A 14,839-nucleotide genomic window follows, 5' to 3' on the forward strand; every position below is an offset into this window, starting at 1 on the left:
CCAGGGTACTTTGAGAAAGTGGGGAAACTGCATCACTAGGTTTTCCATTTCAGAAAACCTGGGCCAGTGTCCTAACTTTGACACTAAAGAGCCCTATGAATATGGGGAAGACTCTCCTACTTTCTGGGGGGTTCTTAGTAGGAAATTAGATACGAGACCAGCACTCCCTACTCAGCTCAAAGGTTCATCTTTTGACTTAAAAAAAAACACTTCTCCTTCCTGTGCCCTAATCTTCTCATCTAAGTGAGCGTAAAGGATTATCTCTAAAATAATCTAAGATAATCAACTTTAAAAAAAAAAAACAGCAAATCCCAAAGCATCTATAATCCTGATCCTGTTGGACAAAGTGTTGGTCCTTTATTGGACCAGAACCTGGTGGTCCGGAGTCTACGATAAGAAAGTAAGAGAGAGAAAGAAAAAAAGAAAGAAAGAAAGACACGGGAACCAAAGCTCTGATGGAGCAAACGTGTTTTAATAAACATGGTGTGGGCATATATACTGTCTTATAAGGTAGTTATTCTCAGCAAAGATAAAGATTAAAATTTCAGACTTACAAAACATAAGGCAATTCCTATCAAAGAGAGAAAGTTGCAGACAATCACTTTTTACTGTATGATTCATAAAAAGGAAGAGGGTACTTATCACCGTAATGAGAAATGCCTGGATTCCTCAGCACTGGGAAAGGTGTGCCTCTCTTCTTAATTCCTGAATATTCAGGAATTAATAAGGACCAGAGGATTCCTGACAGATCCAAAACAGCACACAGGAAGCCTCCTGTTAAATGCTTCCTGACAGTTCCCCCTATTTTATTATATTTGTAAAAAAAAAAAAGGTCCTGACCAAATGAGTTTGGTTAGTATTAACCAACCTTATAAAAAGGCAACAATAAACAACAAATACAATTATCAAGACAATCACCAAAGTTACAGTTTCAGACCAAATGCTGTGGGTAATACTTTGAAACTATCTTCATGGGTCTAGCCTGGATAATTTGTTCAGTTGAAGTTTCCAAATTAGTGGAAGAGGGCAGACATTTAGAAAAAGTTTTAAAGATTTTCTTTTGCAGTAATTGTACATTCAGAGAGGCATTATCATTAAATGAAATTTGATTTGTTCCCAGCTGTAAGTACTATGATTGAATTGAACAGGGATATCTTCCCTGGTGGCTCAGACGGTAAAGCATCTGTCTACAATGCGGGAGACCCAGGTTCGATCCCTGGGTGGGGAAGATTTCCTGGAGAAGGAAATGGCAACCCACTCCAGTATTCTTGCCTGGAAAATCCCATGGACAGAGGAGCCTGGTGGGCTACAGTCCATGGGGTCACAAAGAGTCAGACATGACTCAGTAACTTCACATAACACAAAATTGGCAGTTAATACAAGTTACAGAATGTAAAGTCTTATTAAATTGTAAATTTCCTATGGCCATAACAAAAGGAAGTGGGACACAGGCCTATATAAAATATGACTGATTATAGCAAAAGAAATAGTTACTATGACAACAACTGGTCCCTGTGAAGTGTCCAGTCCGAGCCCCAAGTTCTCTGGTGTTGGCAGCAAGTTTTTATGTTTTATATGTCTCATAGTTCAGGCCCAATTTGTTTATGGAGGATGATTCGAGGAGGAGGACGAGGGTGTCATTCCACTGTCAAGCCAGCCAAGAAGTCCTTTGTCATGGTAATGTTTTAACATAGTGTTAGTAACCTTTTAAGCCACTTAAGCATAATATATAATGTTTTTTGTTCTTTCCCTAACTCTTTCCCTAAAGTTTCAGTAGTAAACATGGTTCACAGACAGAGAAAGGGCAGCAATGTCCAAAAGTCTTCTTTTGGAGGGAGGACGAAAGCCCAAGTTTGTTGGCCAACATTTAGGCATAATTTTTCCTGGGCCCAGGCACAGTGGAAGGCCTAAAGAAATGTTAATTAGTTTTCCCTCTTCCCCAGGGTGTGAGGGTTCCAGGGAGGGGGCATATGGGTGGAGTCATTGGTTGATACTATCGGTCTTTTCTCCGTCCATTTTATGACCTGTAATAAAGGGTGGTTGGGAAAGTAAGCCCAGTTAAGTCTGATTTGTTAATCTGGCTTGAGCAGGGCGGGTGGGATGGGAGGGGTCGTGCAGGTCAGCATAGCGATAGGAAGGTTTTCAGGACTCTGAGGCATTTCTTGTTGAGAAATCAGATTTTTTAACTTGATTAGTGAGGGTTTTTATTTGTCCCCAAGTGGGGAGATCATAGGGTTGATGTCACCGAGGGCGGTGCTTTCTGGAGATCTTTAGAGCCGCCATGGCCCATATTGAAGTTTCTTCCTCCTAGGGTTCTTGTAGTTTCATCCCCATTTTGAATGTTAAGGGCCCCCTTGGGTCGAATTTTCTGAGGAAAAAGTTTGTTGGATCCATCTGGGGAAATACAAGCATATCCCTTTCCCCATAAGATTTGTTTCCCAGATTTTTACTGTTTATTGAACCCGTCTTGGTACCAAATGGGCAGAGGAAGAGAAGTGTCCTTCAACTCCTCAAAATGCCTTTCTGCCCTTGTTAAAATATTTCCCTGTGGTAGGTTTAAAAACTTTAAAACAAATAAAGCTGTATTAACAATAATTATAGGTTTAGAAAATATCTTATGTTGGAATCTAGTAAAGTCTGCTTTAGATAAAGAAGACAGTAGTGTACCTGTGTATTCCACCTTCTTTGATTTTTTTTTTTTTATTTGTAACTTTAGTGTGTGATGTGTTTGTTTAACTATGTCTTGTGTCTATGGATTATAAGGAATATCTGTAATATGTTTAATAGAAAAATATTGTAAAAATTGTTTAAAGTGTCTAGAAATATAGGCAGGGCCACTGTCTGTTTTAATAGAAGCTAGGAGTTTATGGTGGAGGTTTCTATATTTTTTAATACAAAAAATGAATATACAGAATCACAGACTATATTAATGGGGTAAGGATGTGGGCAAATAACTTGAATAAGAGCATATAATTCATTTTGTTGAGCAGAATGGAATTTAGTGTAAAAGACTTTATATTTTTTAAGAGACCAGAATGAAGCTTTGGCGTATTTAGTCCCATCTATATAAAAGAAATGTGAGAAATAATAAATTCAGTGTTTTTGAAGAAATTTCATTGCTTACCAGAAGGATAATGAAAGGAAATTCTTTTAAAAAATATTCCAGAAAAGCTATTTGAAAATTGGTAGAAGTTTGTAATGTGTTCTCAAATTGAGATTTATTTGTAATGAAATTTTATTAAAGTATAAAGGAGATAGAGAAAGCTTTTGACATAGGCATCAGAAGGGGGCAGAAAGAGTGCCCCCTCCCCTCCGGCTAGTGTTTAGCCAGGTGTCATATAACTACTAGCAGTCTGCTAATTAGAGAAAGGAAATGTCTCAAAACTCAGAGAATAGCACCAGGCCCCTCACTCACAACATGCATTTTGAGATAACCTTGGCACCAGCTGAGTTGTCCTGGGCCATAAAATGATTGACTTGAATCTTGAAGAAATGCAGATTACCATACAAATAGTTTTGCTTATATAGATGAGGGGAACAATATCTGAGTCTAACATACTGGTTTGTCAAGTAGGTTCTGAGCCATTAGGCAGAACCAACTTGAAGATGGAGTCTGGGGTAAATGTATAGCACATTGGCATAGCTTCAGACAAACATTTCCATAAGAAAAATGCATTGGTTAACTCAGGGTTCTAGACTAGTTAACTTTAAGTGAAACCAGGTGTCATAATGCAACACAGTACTTTAAGAGAAACCTCTTTTTAAATTTGTATAGAGAAGGAAAAAAAATATCACTAGTTCGTTTCCTCCTACCGCTTAAGAGAGATAAAAATGTCTGATATTTGCAGCCTATTTTCTCCTTTTGGAGACCCCTGGCCTTCCCGCCTGTTAAGTCAAACTAGATCGGCCAAGTAAAAGACCGAAGGTTTGTGGGGGCAGGGGCCCAAAAAGTCCAGTAGGTATTCTAGAGGGGACTGCTTGAGGGTAAAGGAGAAAGTCATTTAGGGCTGGTATATCAATAGCAGCACTGCCGGATGTTGAGGGTTTGAGGGAAAAGATGGAATTTGCCCCTGGTTTCTGTTGAAGGGGACTTGGGGGCGGTCTCCTGCTTGGAGTTTCCCAGAATAGGTTTCCTTACAATATCAAATTTAGATTTACACTCTTTGGCCCAGTGCATTTCTCTGCGGCAGTGAGGGCAGATTTTTGGAGGGTTTTTTTTTTTGTTTGTTTGTTTGTTTGCTTTTACTTTCTTAGGGCAGTCTTTTTTTAAATGGGTCTTATCTCCACATGTAAAGCATCCTTCATTTCCCTTTCTTAAGGCAGCAACCATTGTTTCAGCTAGCATTTGCATCTTTTGAGTTTCTGGTCTTAGATTGTGACAAGGCTTCAAATAATCAATAACAGTCCCTGTCTCATGAATTAGAGTTATAGCCTTTTGACATACTTGATTTGCATTTTCATAAGCAAGTAATTTCTCTAGTTGCCTTTTATCTTTTTCTCTGATTACAGTACAGGAAATAGCAGTTTCTAATCTTAAAAAATATATATAAAAAAATAAATAAGTGATGAAGTAAAGTAGAAAAGTGAGGGGGCTTTCCAGCCGACTGACCCATGTCTTAGTACTTATCAGGCTCAATAGGCCCTGGGGGTCACTCCATCTGAATCCACCACGTGTACCAAGTCCCTGTTTCTGGGCGCCACTTGTTGGTCCTTTATTGGACCAGAACCTGGTGGTCCGGAGTCAACGATAAGAAGGTAAGAGAGAGAAAGAAAGAAAGAAAGACACGGGGACCAAAGCTCTGATGGAGCAAAGGTGTTTTAATAAACATGGTGTGGGCACATATACTGTCTTACAAGGTAGTTATTCTCAGCAAAGATAAAGATTAAAATTCCAGACTAACAGAACATAAGACGATTCCTATCAAAGAGAGAAAGTTGCAAACAATCACTTCTTACCATATGCTTCATAAAAAGGAAGAGGGTACGTATCACCGTAATGAGAAATGCCTGGATTCCTCAGCCCCGGGAAAGGTGTGCCTCTCCTCTTAATTCCTGAATATTCAAGAATTAATAAGGACCAGACGATTCCTGACAGATCCAAAACAGCACACGGGAAGCCTCCTGTTAAATGCTTCCTGACAATAAGCTTTCCAATCCCCAAGCCAGATACTTAAAAATTCCATTGCTGGTGTTGCGGAAGGTAGAGCAGGGAAGCAAAAGCCTGTGTTCAGAGAGCACGCCTGCATAGGTGCGTATGGGGGTGGTGGAGGCCCAGAGCCGTAAGGTGGGATTGCCAGGAAGCACTGCCAGGACCACAGCCCAATCTCACTACCACAGCTGAGGTTTAACGAACACCTCACCGTTTGCTTCATAGTTCAGTTCCTCCCAGTAAAGGACATTAGGACTGAAGGTCCCACCAGTATAGACAGCGTTAAGCTCTTCTGGAGACAGCACAAAGTCCCACATGTTCACATCTCCGATGTCTCCCACCAAACACTGGTTTCTATCAAAGGCCCCAGCGAACGCATCCTGCTCCTGCCCCAGGATGATGCTGGCGTCTGTCCCCAGAGAGGCTCCCTTCTGGAGACTCTTCCTCACCCGGGGTTTCCCGTTCACCCAGAGCTCTGCAATTCCGGAGGCAGACTCCCAGGTGGCACAGATGTGTGTTGGAGCATCGGTGTTTCCAGGACTCTGGAATAATACCTCCCTCCCACGCACACTAAAACTATAGCCTTTACCCTTAGACCAAAATAGGAGGATCTCATTATATTGCTCCTTGGTGGCATAAGAGAAAATGCTGTAGTCGCGGATTGGGGCCAGCTCTGTGTAGAAATAGAGACACACGGTGAAGGCGGTGAGTGGTGTCTTTAACTGTGTTTTCAGGGATACGTAGGAATTATCCGACTCTTTGGGAAACACGAAGGCCTTCTTATGCAAGTCTGTGAGACAGAAAGCAGAGGAGAGATGAGAAGTTTCTCAGATCACAAAGATCTATTCCTGCATAAATAGAGTTTGGGATTGAGAAATAGACTGATTTTCCCTCAATGTCATACACACACACAGACATACACACACTCACCCATGCTGGATGTTCCTCTGACCTCACCTTGTATAATCTTAGGCCCCACCCCCATTACTCAGATAAAATCCTTGGCACTGCCTGGAGTAGCCCCTACCTGTCTGGCCCGAAGCACTAGAGAAGCTGATCAAGACCAGGAAACACCACAACAGCCTCTCCATGGTCAGTCTCTGCCGCCAGTGCTTCGAGAATCTGGATTCACCCTTCTGGAGAAGACGTCTTTGGCTGAAAGCTCAGCAATCAGAAGTCCTAGATTCTTTGCCTCAAGACCGGCTCTGCTCCACCCTGCCTGGATTTATATCCAAGGCAGTGGGAGCATCTGTGCCACCACATAAATGATTTTCCAATATTACCTTTCTCAGCAAGTGTCAGGGCTCTGGAAAGAAGGGAAGCAAAATAATTCTGGAAACAGAGAGATCAATGTTGGTTATTTATTACAAGCTCTTGTGACTATGGGATCACCAATTCTTTGTGACAGGAAAAATGGCAAAGCTCCCCAAGAGTTCCACTTGGCTATTTATCTCGAGAAAATTTTTTAAAAAAATCTTAATAGAAGCATGGCCATCTGAGAACATATCATAGTGCATCTCTAGCACCCAGCTCAGCTCAAGTCTTGGTGTTTCATGGAGGATAGCTTCTGAAGATGAACATCATTGCCGACACTTTTCAGATGCCCCTGGTTCACAAATTGAGAAATGCCAAAAACAAACATGTCATCCACAGAGCCAAGGACAATTTTTTCTTAGCCAATTGAGTTTCATTGCAAAGAAATCACTGGTCCAGTGAAACATGTGCCTGATTATAAACATACCACATGTTAGAGTTTCTTCATATCAAGGTTGAGGGAAGAATCAAGATGATGTGCCCAGTCCTTCAGTTATGTCCCACTCTTTGCAACTCTATAGACTGCATCCCACAGTCCTATGGATGCATAGTGAATAGAAACTCTCTATGGATTCCTCTGTCCATGGGATTTTCCAGGCAAGAATACTGGAGTGGGTTGCTATTTTCTTCTCCAGGGGATCTTCCTGACCCAGAGTTCAAACCCACATCCTTTGTATCTCCTGCATTGGCTGGGAAGCCAATCTTACTATCAGTTCAGTTCAGTTCAGTCGCTCAGTCATGTCTGACTCTTTGCGACCCCATGAATCACAGCACGCTAGGCCTCCCTGTCCATCACCAACTCCCAGAGTTTACTCAAACTCATGCCCATCGAGTTGGTGATGCCATCCAGCCATCTCATCCTCTGTTGTCCCCTTCTCCTCCTGCCCCCAATCCCTCCCAGCATCAGGGTCTTTTCCGATGAGTCAACTCTTTGCATGAGGTGGCCAAAGTATTGGAGTTTCAGCTTCAGCATCAGTCCTTCCAATGAACACCCAGGACTGATCTCCTTTAGGATGGACAGACTGGATCTCCTTGCAGTCCAAGGGACTCTCAAGAGTCTTCTCCAACACCACAGTTCAAAAGCATCAATTCTTCAGTGCTCAGCTTTCTTCACAGTCCAAATCTCACATCCATACATGACCACTGGAAAAACCATAGCCTTGACCAGACGGACCTTTCCTGGCAAAGTAATGTCTCTGCTTTTTAATCTTACCATAGATCCCTATTTAACCCAGTCTTCAAGATGGCTATTTAGCTCCTCCTGTCTCCTCAAACCCCCAGAATCTCATCCATTCTTATACGCAGCAATCACAGCTCTTTACTGAGAAATTAGAAGCAAACAGAAAAAAGCCACTGTATCTCTTGTAGCAGAGGCTTCTGGCAGCTGCACGATGCCCATTCTCCACTTCTCACCCAGTAAGAACAGCACTGTTGGTTGAGCACATGGTCACCCCGTCAAACACAAAACTTCCCAGCCTCCTCTGCAGTTAGGAGTGAGAATGTGACTACATTCTAGCCAATGAGATAGGAACAGAAGGAATAAGGACATTCTCCAGGTTGTGCCCTTTAAAGACTTCTCTTGTGGTCTTCCTTTCCACTTCCCCCCTGCCTTCTGTCTAGTATTCAGACACATGATAATAGGAGCTAGAGTATCACTTCTAGACCACCATGGGTGAGAGGCACATTTGAGGTTGCAGATAGATGGAGCCTAGATAATTGACAATGGAACCCCTGCATCAGCTCTAGACCAACTACCCCAACATTTACTTAAAGGAGATACACTGTCTTTTGTTAAATCAAAACTATTAATGTGATCTTCCTGCTATAAAATCCAAACTGATATCTTTACACATTCTCCCATCTCCAAATTTACCAGTTTTTATGAATCTTTACTTACATACCCTGCCTCCCTCTTATGACAAAGGATGAATCCATATATATCTAAGGGCAACCTTTGTACTTCTGCAAAGGATCCCAGACCCTCTTAATCACTCAGAGTTTTGCTTCCATAGGTATTCTATCTTTTGCATCATTAATTTCTTCATCTTTACTCAATCATTCCCAAAACTAGACAAACATGCTGTAATATATTTAATCTTTTACAGAAAGGAAAAAAGGGAGGAAGATTTCCACATGCCAAGCATCCCAAGATTCCACATCCCTTCAGCTACTGTTCATTGTTTCTGCTCTCATTTACTGGAAAACTCCTGGAAAGGGTTTTGTGTACTGACAATCTCTGTTTTCCCATCTCCTGTTTTCTCCTCAATTCTTGCAAGCAAGACTTTGGCCTCCACTACTCCAGCAAAATGAACGTAAACAAAAATCTCTTCCTTGTCAGATTCAATCATTGATTTCTGGTTTGACTTCTCATCAACAACTGAGAACAACAACTATGTGCCAGAATGCTTGAATACTGGCACATAGTTTTTTTTTAAAAAAGCAAAATAGTTTTAAAGTTCTCTGGCTAATAGAAGTGGTCCTCCCTTTCCCCTCTCTCCGTCCTTGATTCCCAAGTGGAGCTAAGAGATGGCAGATCCTCCAAGGACATTGCTTGAGTCTCTCAATCTAGTCTTACTAGTTTCAACTCAGGTTTTCTGAAGTGTAGTCTATTAGCCAATATGCCCTCTTTTTACTTATCTTAGTTGGTTGTGTAATATTTATGTTTCAATGAGTTTTCACAAATAGAAATCCCCCTGACAATTGTGTGTCCAAACTGATTACTACTTGCCCTAAAATGAAATATCCAATTAGCATCCTTGCCACAGGAATCCCCCTCCCACCCCAGGGAAATATAGGTTTTTTGTGGAAGGGGCAGCATTTAAGCTGAGACACAGGTAGGGAAGCAAGAGTTTTAAGACTAAGAAAATAATATGAGCAATGGTCACCACAAATTTCATTTTCTATCATTTCATTCACAAACTCCAAAAAAATTACTTGCACCTCTCTGTGCATGATAGTCCATTTTAGTGAATCAATATCTTTTCAGTCCTCAAATTTATTGGTTTGCAGGACAAAATTCTGAAATATCCTTACTCCACAGATTGTACCAATTCACTCTCTTATTTACTCTCTATAGTGGCTTATTAGTATATCTTTTCTACCTAATATTTCCCACTTACTAATCACTATTAGTATTACTGTTCTGTTTGCCAGCAAAATAATTACATTTGTGTTTGTAAAGTATTATTGTCCCTCTCTGTTGCCACCATTCATAAAAACATGCTAATGAAAGAATGTATAGAAAATTTGGCCCTGAGGTCTTTCAAAATAAGTGAGAGGCTTTCAAGGTTTCTTGAACAAGAAAATAATAGATCTGTGTTTGAAATTTTCATTGGTGGCAGGATGAAGGATGTATTGGAGTGAGAGAGATGGTAAATAGGGAGACCCCCTTAGTGGGTCTTAGTTCATTAGTACAACAAGACGCATGTTAGGAGTATTTGCCAGGTACCAGGCACTAAGCTAGCTAACTAGAAAGTTTTTACAATCATTCTGGACCCAATCCCAATGTAGCAAAGCAGGGTGTGTGTGTGTGTGTGTGTGTGTGTGTGTGTGTGTGTGTCTTCACAACACCAAATAATGCTTCAATATCAGTTGCATGCCCTACAATTCAATCTTAATACTATCTCCCCCGAGATAGTATCAGATTCCACAGGTTAAGGATTCATTCTTACAAGACTGCCCCCCCAACCTTCCCTTCAAATGCCAAGCTGAAGCCCAGGTTGTGCTACAGACCTGTTGGCTATAGAGCAGAGATTCCAACAATCTCCTCCACCCTGAGCTCAATTAATCTGTCAAAGTGGCTCACAGAAACATTTTACTTACTAGGCTATCCCTTAGTTATGAAAGGATATAACTCAGGAACAGCCAGATGGAGGAGATGCATAGGTCAAGCTATGGGGAAAAGTGAAGAGCTCCTATGCCGTCTCTGAGCACACCACTCTCTTCACATCTCCACATGTTCACCAGCTTGGAAACTCTGAACACCTTTTGAGTATTTATGGGGGCTTCATTACATTATTTGCCATTAGTGATTGAACTCAATCTTCAGCTCCTCTTTCCTCCCTGGAGGTATGGGAGTGGGACTGAAAGTTCCAACCCTCTAATCACATGGCTGTTTCTCCTGGTAACCAGCCTCTGTCTTTAGGTGTAGTCCACCTATTCACATAACAAAAGACTTTCATCACACTCCTAGGGTTTTAGGAGGATTGTGGCACAAATGGGGACAAAGACCAAATATATACTTCTTACTACACATCATAGTACCACAGTCATGCTAAAGACAATAGGCACCAAAACTGAGGCAGAATCAATAAAACTACAGAGAAGGGGAGATATTTGAGAAGCAAGTCAGCAGGAAAAGTTATGGAAATGTAACACTGATCAAACTCAAAGCTAGAGAAAGCAGTGTTCTTTAATGGCAAATGCTATGTGAATGAGGTCAAGGTGGTTTGATTGTTACTACACAGACTGGTTGGTTTCCCTTATTCAGTGTTCAAACACTACAATTTTAAACTCAGTTAGGAATCTAGGAAAGATAACCCCAAGGTCAAGAAAAATTGTGCACGTGGATTGGTACAGCAACAGCATCTTCATTAGGAAAAAAAGAGAGATGTGTGTGTGTGTGTGTGTGTGTGTGTGTGTGTGTGTGTACTCAGTCATGACTTTGTGACCACATGGACTATAGCCCTCCAGGCTCCTCTGTCCATGGGTTTTCCAGACAAGAACACTGGAATGGGGTAGCCGTTTCCTTTTCTAGGGGATCTTCCTGACCCAGGGATTGAACCCACATCTCTTGCATCTCCTGCATTGGAAGGGAGATTCTTTACCACTATTGTCATCTGGAAAGTCCAAAAAGCATGAAAGTTCATACCCTTTGGGGCAATGGCATCACCTTCTTCAAAGGCATTCTATTACAGAGCCTTTCACAGATTTGGAGCTCAATAGTGTTGTGGGGTGAATAGATGAAGAAATAATGAGGGAAGGTAAGAAGGAACCGCAGGGGAAAAGCCAAGTTGCTCAATTTAATCAATGGTGGACTGAGTTCAAGCACAAGTATTTTCTTCCCATCTCAATTCCTCCAAATGATAGAGAACATTTTCTTAAAGAATAAATCCACATAGTACCAGGAAAAAAGAGTCCCATGAGTTGAAAAAAACATTGGAGATCTCTGAAAGACAGAAAAGATATAAATCACATAGATAGAGGAAATTATAACCCAAAATATATGCTTGGGAGAGCTGCTCTGAAAATCTGAAGTGTTTCTGAGTGCCCCAAAGTAAAGGACAAAGGCAGCAAGTGGTAGAACAAATTAGTGGAGAGATTGATTTAGGAGTCGCTGTCATCCTTGCCTTCTTAGTCAAGCATTAAGCATTAGAAGCCATTACCCTTAACCCGGGCAGTGAGAATTCTTAGACCTAGGAGGCTGGAGATACCCACAAGGAAACTCAAAAATCTCACATCCAGAAGAGCAATTACTGGTATGCCTTGCCAGCACTTTTTGCTCCTTCCTCATAATCCCTGAAGACAAGTTACAGGGAGCTTGTAGAGTAACAGCATCTACAGACAAGCTGAAAGATTAATGCCATGAAAAGGGGGCATCCCACTCAACAAGTTTAGGAACACTCACCTTCAGAAACAGACTTAAGAGTGATTGAGAAGTTATTTGTTGAGAAACAAAATTAAGATACTCAGAGGATATAAAGCCTAGACCAAAAAAAAAAATCTTGGGAATCAAAACTATGATACTCAAAACAAGAGTTTCAGATAAAGAAAAACTGGGGATTAGAGGTAGAAAAAAATAAGCAAAGAAATAATAGAAAATTTCCCAGAATGAATGACAAACATGGTCAGATTGAAAGAGTCACAGACCAAGCAGGATGTATAAAAAAGATCCATGCCTAACAATTTTAAGGAGCTTAATAATCAGGAAAAGAAGAAACATTGGAAAAATCTGTAAATAGTATGTATGTTTGTGTGTGCATATGTGTGTGTGTGTGTATCCTAGAAAGGATTAAGAAGCAATGGATGTTGAACAAAAGAAAGAAAGCGGGAGAGAGAGAGGGAAGCATGGAGAGAGGAAGGAGGAAAGGAAGAAAGGAAAGAAGAAAAGGAGAATGAAAACTGAAGAAAAAGAGAATTTTATAAAAGAGAAAGCTACCTGATTTATTTTAACAAGTTAACATGACAGCCCAAATAAAAACAGTGCAAGAAAAGACAATGAGGAGTTAATCTTATCTATGAACATAGATGCAAAAATCTTACATAAAAATTATGCAAGTCAAATTAAACTACATAAAAATGTTTTAAACATCATGACTAGGTAGAGTTGCTAAGCAAACAACAGCAAATGCAAATATTCCCACCTGCTGAAGCACCATTTATGGGAACACACAGTCACAATTCTGCCCCCATGAACCATCACGTTCTAGAACAACAGTCAGAGACCTAGCAGAGTAAATCATCAGACTCTAAGGAGGGATCCCTACCCTTGGGTTATGAGGCTGCTTGATTAGAGAAGTATAGCCTCTCTCCTGGTGTGATGAGTCAGTGACACAATGGCAATATGTGATGACGACTTAGCGTTCATGACTGGAGTGAACATTGCTTTTTGCCTAATGTAGCTGGGGGATGAGCCTTGCAGTCATGGCTAAAAATCTTTAAGTCGAGCTTGGAAAGGGTGAGCCATATGGATACATCCATGGTGAGACCATGCTGGCATGACTGAGGAGTACGTGTTCAAGCCTTACAACGTATAAGGACTGGTTGCCTGAGTGGTCTCCATGGAGATTTACCATGGGCCAGCACCTTTTCTGGGTAGCCAGCTGCAAAGGGTTATCTCAAACACAGTAAAATAATTAACACTAACCTGTCCAGGGTTTTCTTCCAACATTTAGGGACAGTTTGAAATTAGGACAACTTATCAATATAATTTATATGACTTTGACAGACTTAAAAGCAACCTCATAAGACCATTTCAGTAGATACCAGAAAAATTTAGAAAATGTATCATTTGCTCATCCTAAGTAGAAGTTAAAAGAGGAGCTACTAAAAGCCTAGAGCAAACACCATTCTTAAAAATGAAATTTTAGAAGCTTCCTTTTAGAGTCAGAGACATGGAAAGTTGCCGACTATCAGCCCACTGCACTGTCTGACGCAAGGCAATAAGACAAGGAAAAAAAGTGATCTGATGGTCAGAAAAGAAGAAAGATGTACAGTGACTTACATATATGGTTGTTTATATTTAAAATCCTGAAAAAATCTACACATAAATTATTAGACTCCATAGGAGTTCAACATTTGTGTTGATATAAGATAACCATAATAGAACACATTTAAGAAGTTTCCCACAGCAGAGATCAATTGGAAAGTATGGCATATAAAAGATCCCAGTCACAATAGCAATAAAACCCATATAACATTTGGAAGTAAACCTAATGGAAATGTGAAACACTTTTATATAAGAAAAATTAAAGTATTATTAAAGTATATAAAAATGAATAAATTGGTAGCTACATTGTACCCATCAACTGACCCAATATTGTGATGGTGCTATGCTCAGTTGCTCAGTCACATCTGATTCTTTGCAACCCCATGGACTGTAACCCACCAGTCTGTTCTGTCCATGGAATTCTCCAGGCAAGAATACTGGAGTGGGTGGCCACTTCCTACTCCAGAAGATCTTCCTGACCCAGGGATTGAACCCAAGTCTCCTGTGTCTCCTGCACCGCAGGTAGATTCTTTAGCACTAGCACCACCTGGAAAACCCAAGATGCTGCTGCTGCTGCTGCTGCTAAGTTGCTTCAGTCGTGTCCAACCCTGTGCAACCCCATAGATGGCAGCCCACCAGGCTCCCCCATCCCTGGGATTCTCCAGGCAAGAATACTGGAGTGGGTTGCCATTTCCTTCTCCAAAGATGATACTAGTGCTTCCCAAATTACTGTATACGTTCCATTAAATATGTTCAAACCCTATGAACAAAATAATTCTTCTAGGAATATAACCTATAAAAAGTTCCTTTTTATAACTTTTTGAATGAATTAGGAAACACTTTTTATTTCCCTTTAATTTTGGAAGATATTTATGCCATAAAAAGGAATATTTTTAACACACAGTTTAAATTTTCTCAGGTTTCCACTTCACATTGATAGCTAACTGGTAACCAGGAAGCAGATTAAAGTAGGAAGAGACATGTGCAAGGAAATTTTTGCAGCATAGTTTGTAATTGGGGGGGGAAAAAAATAGAAGGAATCCAAACGTCCACAGGTTGGGAAATGCATTCCCATATGAAGAAACGGTACGCCTCAGTTAAAAAGAATGAATTAGATATGTACGCACTGTGCTCTGCAACAAATACAAGTGTCTGCATGCAAATTAGAC

The 14,839-nt window shown here is 40.7% G+C and overlaps 1 protein-coding gene across 1 annotated transcript; it reads right to left on the reverse strand.

Annotated features, from left to right (window-relative positions):
• Nucleotides 1-4,800: 4,800 nt before the first annotated feature.
• On the reverse strand, nt 4,801-6,418 carry CRP (C-reactive protein). The gene is made up of 2 exons (XM_020909589.2): nt 6,177-6,418; nt 4,801-5,939 (listed from the first exon to the last, which is right to left on the reverse strand). Exons 1-2 carry the CDS (start codon nt 6,238-6,240, stop codon nt 5,329-5,331), a joined length of 675 nt encoding a protein of 224 aa, XP_020765248.2. The 5' UTR covers nt 6,241-6,418; the 3' UTR covers nt 4,801-5,328.
• Nucleotides 6,419-14,839: the final 8,421 nt, after the last annotated feature.

This window comes from Odocoileus virginianus, chromosome 5 (genome assembly GCF_023699985.2).
Source record: "Odocoileus virginianus isolate 20LAN1187 ecotype Illinois chromosome 5, Ovbor_1.2, whole genome shotgun sequence".
NCBI classification, from domain to species: Eukaryota; Metazoa; Chordata; class Mammalia; order Artiodactyla; family Cervidae; genus Odocoileus; species Odocoileus virginianus.

Bases quoted from the DNA above. Each gene is read 5' to 3' on its own strand.
- CRP (XM_020909589.2), bottom strand. From the start codon at position 6,240: ATGGAGAGGCTGTTGTGGTGTTTCCTGGTCTTGATCAGCTTCTCTAGT. The intron at 5,940-6,176 runs GTAGGGGCTACT...TCTGTCTCACAG, and splicing joins TAGTGCTTCGGGCCAGACAG to ACTTGCATAAGAAGGCCTTC.